Source organism: Nanorana parkeri, unplaced genomic scaffold (assembly GCF_000935625.1).
Source record: "Nanorana parkeri isolate BGI_ZX_2015 unplaced genomic scaffold, ASM93562v1 scaffold2912, whole genome shotgun sequence".
NCBI classification, from domain to species: Eukaryota; Metazoa; Chordata; class Amphibia; order Anura; family Dicroglossidae; genus Nanorana; species Nanorana parkeri.
The window spans coordinates 78,308-88,817 of record NW_017309180.1 but is presented as its reverse complement, the minus strand read 5'-3'; the positions used below and the strand labels follow the sequence as shown (position 1 = coordinate 88,817).

Sequence of the window (10,510 nt, the reverse complement as noted above, 5' to 3'; positions counted from 1 at the left end):
GGGGGGGCGGAAGGGACGGGGGGAGGGGGCGGGCACAGCTGGCTCTGCCTCTAGATAGGCAGAGCCAGCTGTCACTCACGCAGCTGGGTGGAACCAGAGAGAATTGTTGGGATCCGTCTCAGTATACCGCGAGCTGTAGCTGGCGGTATACTGAGCTTTGGGTGATGGCAGGACGCTGGTTTGTGTCCTCCCATGACATGAGAACACATAAACCTAGTAAACCTAGTTTCTGCTGAACTCTGAACTCCTTGTTCCTCCCTTGAACTTCCTATGTAAGCCACACCTCTGCACTTCCTGTTTGCCAGATTATTGTGCTCCTACCAATATCTTGCTTCCTGCTTCCTCTGTGATACAATCCGCTCATATTGCTACACGTGTACCAACCTTTAGCTGCTGATTCACCAACTACTCTCATCATCTTCTGCTTCATACCTGATACCTTTGGCTCCTGACCTCGGCTTGTTCGCTGACTACGCTTCTGCCGGCTCCTCCACTACTATTGTCTGCTTGTGTACTCAACCCGGCCTGTTATACCCCCAATTTGCCTGCTGTTACAGCCACTGGACTCTGGGCCTGATCCCAGATCGTCACACCCGTACAGCCGCAGAAGGCAGCCGAGCGGTTCAGCCAGGGGGGACAATCAAAGCACGGAGAACGGTCGGCCGAAGGGCTGACCTTTCTCCATGCAAATGACAGCTGGGCGGAGCCAGCTGCGTTCCCACGGATCGCTCCGCCCAGTTGTAATGAGAGATCAGGGTCCCTGAATGACCTGGGAACGCTGATCTGTCATTAAACAACAACTGGGCGGAGCTGGCCATGACGTCACGGCCAGTACCACCCAGTTGTTGTTTTTTTGGCCTGACGCTGGCAGGTGGCGGACAATAGTAAACAGTTGGGCGGAGCTAGCAGTGATTTCAGCGCTGGCACCGCCCAAATTGTTTACTATTTTGCCGGCATCTGTCAGGTGCTTCATTATGCGGCGGGAGTTCATCGCGTGCGATTGGGTCGGCGTGCATTTTTCAAAAAATGTATTTTTTTTCTTTTTTGCTGAGTCTTCATCGCCGTGGACAACGCTGGATGTCATGATTGACCCTAGGATTATGTCGGTGGATCCATTTTTATTTGTTTTTAAAGGACTTGTCAAAAGCCTTTCTTCTGGTTTTTTTTTTCCTTCAAATAAAGGTTTTTTCCAAAAGTTTTTTTATTATATTTGATTTAACCCTTTAGTGAATGGGTAGAGGTATAAGCACTAATACCACTTACTCATTCACATTGGGGGAGGGTCGCATCTGGGCGCCCCTTTATTAAAGGGATACTCTGATGTGAATAAGCCTGCACCCCCACAACCAACACCCCAGGGCTTGTGGGGAGGAGGACCTTGTCCACATTGGCACGGGGACAATGTGCTTTTCTAGGACCACGAGGGCATGTGGTCTGGTATGCCAGGCCTGTGCTCAGATCAAGGGTCTGGTATGGAATTACAGGGGGGACCCCATGTTTTTGTTTGACCATTTTTGTCGGTGGGGTTCCTCCTTAAAATTCCTACCAAACCTTAAGTGCCTGGTATGACTTTATGGGGAAACCCAACACGCTTTTTAAAAAAAATTGTATTGTGGTCCCTCCTAAAATTCCTACCTAAAGGGTCTGGTATGGTTTGGGAGGGGGACCCCACTCTGTTTTATATTTTAAATTTCTTTTTAATATTTTCTTAACTTTTTTTTATTTGTCCTATTTTTTTTAAACACTTTTTTAAATAATTTTTTAACTTTGTTTTCTATTCTGCTCGCTACCTCGGAGGTAGCAAGCAAAATAGCCGAGCCGAATGCTGCTCGGCGGCACTCGGCTATTCACTCACCGCCATTCGGTCCCCTGAGTCGAACTCCTTCTGCACCGCAGAGCATGTTCGGCTGACCGAACATGCCAACGTACAGCTGAAAGCAGCCGTACTGAGCCGGAGTGAATAGCCAAACTGGATTTGGATGTTTTTGCTTTACTTTTTGTACAGTACATATAATTAGGGTTCAGCCTGTCACCCCCAGGGCCTCTCCAGCGAGAATGCGGCCTTCGTCCGGTACCCAGGCAGGGGCGTCCAATCAGGAAGCCGGGCGCCGTCTAATGACGCGACGCTCTGCTTTCTGATTGGCCGGGAACCTGGCTTCATGCTCCCTCGTCATCTCATGACAAGAGAGCATGGAGCCGGCCTCCCGGCCAATCAGAAAGCAGGGCGCCACATCATTACACAGCGCCCGGCTTCCTGATTGGCCGGCCAGACGGCTCCGGCTGGGTATCGGACGAAGGCCGCGTTCTCGCTGGAGAGGCCCCGGGGGATGACAGGCTGCACTTACTAAGGTAAGAGGGGACTTTCTTGTTAATTGGGAAGCCGGGTGGCGACTCTTTACACGCTGCCCGGCTTCCCGGCTAATCAGGAAGCCAGGTGGCGAGTCATTACCTGGCTTCCTGAATGGGACTTCCGTTACTCAGTAATTGGTATGGGCGAGTACCGAAAAAAATGTATCGGTACTCGTACTCGGTACCAAAATACCGTTATCGGTGCATCCCTACAAATAATGTATAGGAGTTGAAGATAGTTCACTTGTTCTGAAAAGAAGAGCACAAGAAAAAAACTATCACATAGGGGCTGGAATCTTTCCCTGAATCCCTCCCCATGATTCTGTGTGTTCTACAATAAACTTTCTCTGCTTCTAAATTATTCAGCAAATTCTGTACAAAAAAAAAAAAAAGAAACACACTAAAAAATACATTTGCATGAAAAGAAGACGTGGTATAAATATTGTAGTGAGAAGAATGGATCCATAAACCTGTGCAGCTTTGTTAGGTCGGTGGTCATTTTTCTGCTGTGTGTTGCCAATTCCTTTCAATGCAGCTGGAGGTAGAGCCTCTTGTTTTCTTTGGGGTGTGAAAAATCACCCCTCCTAGCTGTAAAATGTGGGAGAACCTGAGCTTAGAACATTGAGCCGAGTCCCAAAGCTACATGCCCTGCACTCTCCAGCAAGCTGACTTAATCAACTGCAAATCCTACTGGGCTCCTATCAGCCTCCTCATGGCTTTGTGAACACCTTTGTTTCTCAAGCTGTAGATCAGGGGGTTCAGCATCGGCGTGACCACCGTGTAAAATACTGCCACCTTTTTGTCTGTGTCCTCTGTGACTGAATGCTCAGGTCTAGTGTACATGAATATGGCCGTCCCATAAAAAATGACCACCACCACAAGGTGGGAAATACACGTGGAGAAGGCTTTGTTTTTTCCTGCACGTATCGTGACAATGGTGGCGATGATTCGGATGTATGAAATGAGGATCAGTGACAGTGGAATGAAAAGCAAGATGGGCACGGTCACCACTTTTATGATGCTGACTGCTGAGATGTCACTGCATGAAAGCTGAAGCAACTGAGGGAGCTCACAGAAAAAATGGTTGATGGTGGTAGGGCCACAGAACGTTAATGTGAATGTAAAACATGTATCAATAAATGTAATGATGAAACTAGCCAACCATGACATGTTGATCATCATCAAAGAGACCCTTATAGTCATGATCATATTGTAATGTAGAGGACTACAAATGGCAACGTAACGGTCATAGGACATGAATGCCAGAAGAAGACACTCAGTCACCCCCAAGAACAGTGAAAAGAAGAACTGGACGGCACAGCCATTGAATGAAATAGTCTTTTTCACTAACAGGAAATTTACTAAAGTGTTGGGTACAATGGAGGAGGTGAAGCAGATGTCCAAGAAGGACAGACTACACAAGAAGATGTACATGGAGGTGTGCAGACGCTTGTCGGTCCTCACAGCCACCATGAGGAGAATGTTCCCGGACAGTGCTATCATGTAGATTATAAGGAAAATGTGGAACAGAACAATTTGTACTAAAGGATCCGAGGAGAGTCCAAGAAGAATGAATTCTGTGACAGTGCTTTGGTTCCCGATGTACATAGTAATTACTCCACGCTGTGATGAAGAAATATTTTTGGTTAATATAAAGTCATCATATGTGATATCACGTAGATGTGTATGAACATGTGAGAACAATCATGCTAATATTTCTCATTGCCTGGTACATAGATAATAGGAGAAACTTTAAACCTTACATAATAGAATTCTGGATGAAAGCCATTAGTGTTGAAAATTGAAGTTTTAGGCATTTATGAGAAATGAGTGTAATCTATAGACCTATGGAGAATATTCTCTGACACATACAGACCTCCCTGCCGGTAATCCCATGTAGATGAAAACTCAGGATGAGGGGAGGTAAGCACAGAAGGTTTGTAGGATACCATTAAACAGGTTACTTTATTGTCAAACATTTTGTTCTAACCAATATATTAAAGTAAATCAGTTCATGTAAATTTTGCACCCACCATCATAGCACTGTATGACAATCCATAAAATGAAACAATGTATATTTAACTTTCAAAGTATTTTATTAATTTTCCAAAGTACAATAAAACAATAAAATAGCACATGATGCACAATCAGTATAGCATACAATTGCATTACAGTTTCTTCCCCATTAGCATAATCAAGTAGTAGGAGGGGATCACTAGAGGCCATACACACAATATATACCGTGTTTCCCCGAAAATAAGACACTGTCTTATATTTTTTTTGGCTCAAAAAAATACACTAGGTCTTATTTTCGGGGTAGGTCTTATTTTTTTTTTTTTTTTTATGTACAACAATCCACACTTATTCATGTATAACAGTCTACATGTATTCATGTACAAAAATATGGTGATCAGGGCAATCGGGGGTGCCGTACCTTTCCAAGAACAATTTGCTAACCAATCGCTGCCCAGAATGAGCGAAGCGCACTTCTTACTATGGATTCGTCAGAGACGGAGTGCATTTGGCATCACTCTGCCTGTGACAGGAGCCGGCGCTATAGAGGAAGCATCGGCTTATGCGGCTCTGCTCCCTCCACTGCCACCGCTTCCTCTAGGGCTGGCTTTGTTGGCACCGCTGATTCTCTCCCGCAGCTCTTCAAGTTCCCCCTTATGCCACCACCGGCTCTGGGAATGGTCACAAGTAGGTCTTATTTTCAGGGTAGTACAGGTCTTATTTTCGGGGTAGGCCTTATATTTTAGCAATTCCCCAAAATAGTATTGGGTCTTATTTTTGGGGTAGGTCTTATTTTTGGGGAAACAGGGTAATAGTTCTGTACAACAGAACATATCTATCCACCTATTCTTGCCAATTTATCCCCCATCACTAAAATAAAAAATCAGAACAGTCTGAGAGGAATATCTGGCCTGGGGATCCGCCTATGTCTGAAGCAAACATTTGTTATGATCTCCTCCATATCTATATCAATAGAAGACTTTCTGTCCAGCATCTATGTACTAAACGGCTCACATGTGCGAGCATAAAGAAAATAATAATAAAAAAAAACAGACAAAAAGAGGAAAAGGAAATAGATACTAGAGGAAGCAGAACAGCTTAAGAGTCCGAAAAGAGTAGCTCCATCCCCGACCAAATAGCCCAACATCTACTTAAACCTTAAACTTAGTCCCCAGAGAAAAATTCCAGAAAAGTTGTACAATGAAAATTACCCGGTTTCCAGCACCCCTGTATATAACAACCAGGGGGTCCAGGTCAATTCAAAACTTTTTTATTATCTTGGAGGATGCTGTGAAGTTTCTCATGGACCATAATCCACGACATTTTTTGTTTGACCAAGTGGAATGGAATTGTTGTATTAAATAATGTATATTTAAAGTTACATGAAGATGTTTGATCCTGAAAAAAAGAAATCATTGCTGACAGACTATGGAGAACTTAACACATTACCTTTATAATAAGTTAGTTCACTATTCACATAATCTAATAATAATCATAATAATAATAATAATGCTCAGAATTGTTCCTTTTGTCTTGACATTACAATGAAGGATATCATGAGATGAGTGACTTCCAGTATACTGCACCAGAGTGCAACAATACGCTGAGCGAAAGAGGTTTTTATTCTATATTCAGCCTCTCATGAGTGTTCATTGTTTAGTTCCCTGACGTTTTAATTTTCCCTGCAGAAGATATTCCTTGCATATCTGGGGACTGAGTATCACGTAGTATAAAAAAAATATTTACTTTTACAACGTCTTTATTATTTCGTTTTAGTTCATAAAAAGTATTTAGAAAATCTGTGACAATAAAGTTTATCTAAAGTCAAAACATTTTTTTATACTTGGAGGTTTGAAGGAAGGAACATTTCCTATCCTTCCTTTTTCCTTTCCTTACCTCTCCTCTCCTCTTCTTTCCTTTCCCCAGCAGTGGAAGATCAGCCAGAACTATTACAAATTGAAATTTGGTTCAAAATTTACTCGAGACAAGAAGCACATTTGGGGATTTTATGCAAGACTGATAACACACAGAAGGTACAGCAGTGGAAAACAGGAAACCAGCTAGACAATTTTAAACTTTCAACCCAAAGTTACTGGAGACAATGAGCACCGGTAGGGTTTATTACAAGAAGGAAAAGACCACAGAACACACAGCAGTGGGAAACCATTCAGCAACTGGGCAATTTTAAATAACAACTTTAGGTCAATAGTTACCAGAGACAGAGATCACACTTGGGGATTTTAATATAAAACTGAAGGGGAAGAGCCACAAGTAGTGATGAGGCTGGGCTTGGTACTATCCCACTTCACCTGAGTTTGCACAAGCCCGCTAAAAACTCTGACTGCTCCCCCCTCCTCCTGACCCAATCAGTTGCAATGAGGTGCATTCCTTGCCCCACATCTTTACATCACAAAGGGGAAAGGAGTGCCCCCACCCACATCACCGCCGCTGATTGGGTCAGGATGAGGGGGTGGCAGTCAGGAATTTGAGTGAACTTGGATGTACTTAGGAAAACTGCATTCACACAAAGCCCAACCTCATCTCTAGCCAGCAGAACCGTCATTCTAACCAGCAAATTTAGGCTCGCAGAGGTACCGAGCAGAAATGCCGAGACGAATGCTGCTCAGTGGCATTCGTCTATTCACTCACCGTGAATATGAGAATAGGGGCGAGGCGGCCGATGTAGGGCTGATTTCAGCCGATGTACAGTTGAAATCAGTTGTGCTGAGCCAGAGTGAATAGCCGAACAGCGCTCGGCTCACTTCACTTCGGCTGGGTTATTCACTCGGCAAAAGGAAAAAAAATATTGAGACTTCATAGACAGTATTGCAGAAGTTGTAATAGGCCACATTTTAGAAATCACACACAACTGCTGCAATGCTGTCTATGAAGTCTCAATATGTTTTCCTTCTGAAATATATACACTTTAATGCAGATATTTGGGATGAAACCTTATGCTGTGTGTCATTTTGAAATGCAGCCTATCCCAACTGCTGCAATGCTGTCTATGGAATCCGTACAATATTTCTTCATTTTTGTTTTTGCAAAATATACGCAACACATTACACTACACTGCTATCTCCATCTGTGGCCTCAGGCGTACGGACGGGTTACAAGGGTTTGAGAGGATTACCTTACAGGATATCAAGCCAGGATAAAAAGAGCCTAGGGCCACACAGAGTAGGGACAAGTGTAGGCTCACTCAACTTTTCTCTTAATCTTCAAACCCCGCTCTGCCATCTCCAGCTGTATCCTTGACCAGGCAGGTGCCTCTTCCCTAGCTGCTGTAATGTATGAAAAAATATGCACCTGCTTACCCCCCATACCCAGCATCTCAATGACAGTTTGGTAAAAATCCTGACACCACAGCTTTAGGTATCCAGCTGTGATTATTGTTCACCTAGAAGGCCATCCCTGCCCCCCACCATTTTCTGAAAGCTAATGTCTCAATGTTGCTGGACCATACAGTAAGCAAGGTCCACATGACCACAGATTTGTGGTCCAGTAAGCATGGGCGGGGACATTTCCTTCATAGCTTAAATGCTTAACTTTGCTGTTGAATAGGAGGGATGAAGTCACCTCGTCTCCTGTCCTTAGTCAGCTCTACCCCTTCCTCCTCAATGGCTTCAGTCCCCCCAGTGACCAAGAGGCTGCACAAAAGCCAAAGAAAAATCCTGCCATGGTGTTTTGCAACTGACCGCACTATACCGATTTTGTGCAAAAGGTTGTGCAACTAAAACCTCTGTTTTTAACGCATATTGTTAGATGGGGCCAATGGTGCTGGGAAATGTCTGTGTTTTGTATTTTTGCAAGCCCTTCCGTGGGCACCTTGCTACAAAGGCTAGTTATAAATTATGCCGTTGCCATGTATCTTTAGCTTGGCTGTATTTGGTGTGGGAACCCACTGGGGGCACCAGCGTGCATTTTGGATTGCTGGACCTCCAGTGCGTCCCTGTACCTTGTGCTTTCTCCAGGTATACCTGCATTCAATTTATCAACTTATTAAACTTGCTCCAATATGGAGACTCACAAAAATTAAAGTTAGGACCACACTACACAGAGAAGCCTTGACGAGGCAGTGTGGCTTCCACATGTTCTTTGCAAAAAAGTTGTGCAACTAAAACCTCTGTTTTTAACGCACACTGTTAGACAAGGCAAGTTTGTTTTGTTGCAGGCTAAATTTCTGTGTTTTGTATTTTTGGAAGTCCTTCCATGTGCACCTTCCTACAAAGGCTAGTTATAAATTGTGGGGTTGCCATGTATCTTTAGCTTTGCAACTGGTATGCCTGAGGGATAGGAACCACACTGGGGCAGAGCTTCTATTTGCTCTTCAGGGGCAGGCCCAGAGGTGGCTGACCCCACACCATCTTGTTCCAGGAATGTATAAAGTGGCAGCAATCCGCTGTTTACCATTTAACAGGGAACGTTCACACACATGCCTTGCCTGGCACACAACCTCAACTTAATGGTGCAGCAGTTCCTATTTAGGTACTATGACTTTTGTGATCTCCTGCGGCAGAAGTGTGTTGGGTCAAGGGATTATACACTGAGTGGCCGGATTATTATATACACTGAGTGGCCGGATTATTATATACACTGAGTGGCCGGATTATTATGACCACCTGACGTTTGTAGGCCAATTCGCTATAATTTGGCGCTGACGTTGCTAGAGGGCCAGATATGGGGGGGGGGTCATAATAATCTGGCCACTCAGTGTAGAGGCACATGCTCTCCATGCTCCAGAAAGGATAAAATCGACAATCAATTGGTGATCCAATACCGCCACATAAGAATGAATTACAATGAAGGAGATCCATGAGGTCAACCTAAAAGTCTCACCATGAAGGGGAGGAGGAAGCATTATGGTTCCGGGTTATTTTCCTCCTATGTATGAAATCATCAATTTTATGAATTTTGAAGGATGCCGTGCGCTTGTCTCTATTCAACCACCTAAATAATAACAAGGAAAAGGCGAGCGATGGGCATGTAGGATTACTGATGATATGTGCCAAGTGGCAGCCCCTTCTTCTTCTCCTTCAGGCTGATGGGTAGAATATGCTCTGTTTGGGTTCCTTGAATTTAATGAATAATATTTTATTCGGGTTTGGTTTATTTACAAACAGGAATATACATGAATTCTAATTACAAGCGAAATTAAAAGAGGGTACAGGAAACAGGGGGTGTGGGTGGCAGGCAAAGAAGAAGTCTACTGTCTAATCTAGCATACGCTTCCGCAATACAAAAGTCATACAGGCCAGGGGCCCGTGTTTTGGACGGGGGAACCTCTCACCAGATGCGCCAATTAGGGCGCATGTGCCGACCCTAGCCCGACCTGGCTACATGCATCACACGCTAACCTTACTTACCAACATGAGGGAATGCCTTGTGTTTCTCCTCTCTCCAATCCATGGAAGTGATTTTATTCGTGCTCATACTATTGCCATATGGGTGGACTTGGTATGAGAGAATTAATTTGATCATAATTTATGTTTTTTTTAGAAGATTGAACTTTTGAATTTTGGATAGATATATGGTTTGAACCATTGTAGGAACTCCAGGATAGATGTGCTGTCCCCCCTGCTCTTTTGCCAACTTGTTCTCGCCACCCTCTCTCCTCCTTGGTTGGTTAGAGTCCTCCAGGGATGTGGACCCATCCATTGCCCAATTTTCCAAGAGGGTATGTATGTAGCTAATTGAGCCTTATTAATGTAGATATTCATACATGTGCACTGATAATTACTATTTATTTATTATTATATTTATTAATAGAGTTATCTCAGCTTTGGATCTACAAAGAAATTACAGAGTTTTGCCTCCAATAAACCTCCTGAGGAAGCTTTAGCGAGCGAAACGCGTCGAGGGCCGGAATAGTGCAATCATAAATGAAATTATGCTTGCCTTGTAAATGTGTATGGACAATCACGCACCAAATGCATGACCAATACTACAAAAAAGATATCGTTATTATATACACCAGGGAGGTATATGTAATTATTTATCATCCACTGTGTGTAACTTTTTAGACCAAATGAAATGTTTTTAAGCACATTGAGATCATGTAAATAAAATTCTTTATTATACTATATATATTTATGACCAGTCATCATGTCTCGTTACCAAGCTAAGCCATGTTATCCCACATTCATCA

The 10,510-nt window shown here is 43.6% G+C and overlaps 1 protein-coding gene across 1 annotated transcript; it reads right to left on the bottom strand.

The window, feature by feature from the left end:
* Positions 1-3,036: 3,036 nt before the first annotated feature.
* Positions 3,037-3,957, bottom strand: LOC108802520 (olfactory receptor 2D3-like). The gene has a single exon (XM_018574381.1). The coding sequence runs from the start codon at positions 3,955-3,957 to the stop codon at positions 3,037-3,039; it is 921 nt and encodes a 306-aa protein (XP_018429883.1).
* Positions 3,958-10,510: the final 6,553 nt, after the last annotated feature.

What these genes read in the sequence shown, in the direction of transcription:
- LOC108802520 (XM_018574381.1), bottom strand. Translation starts at nt 3,957, where the DNA reads ATGTACATCGGGAACCAAAGCACTGTCACAGAATTCATTCTTCTTGGA.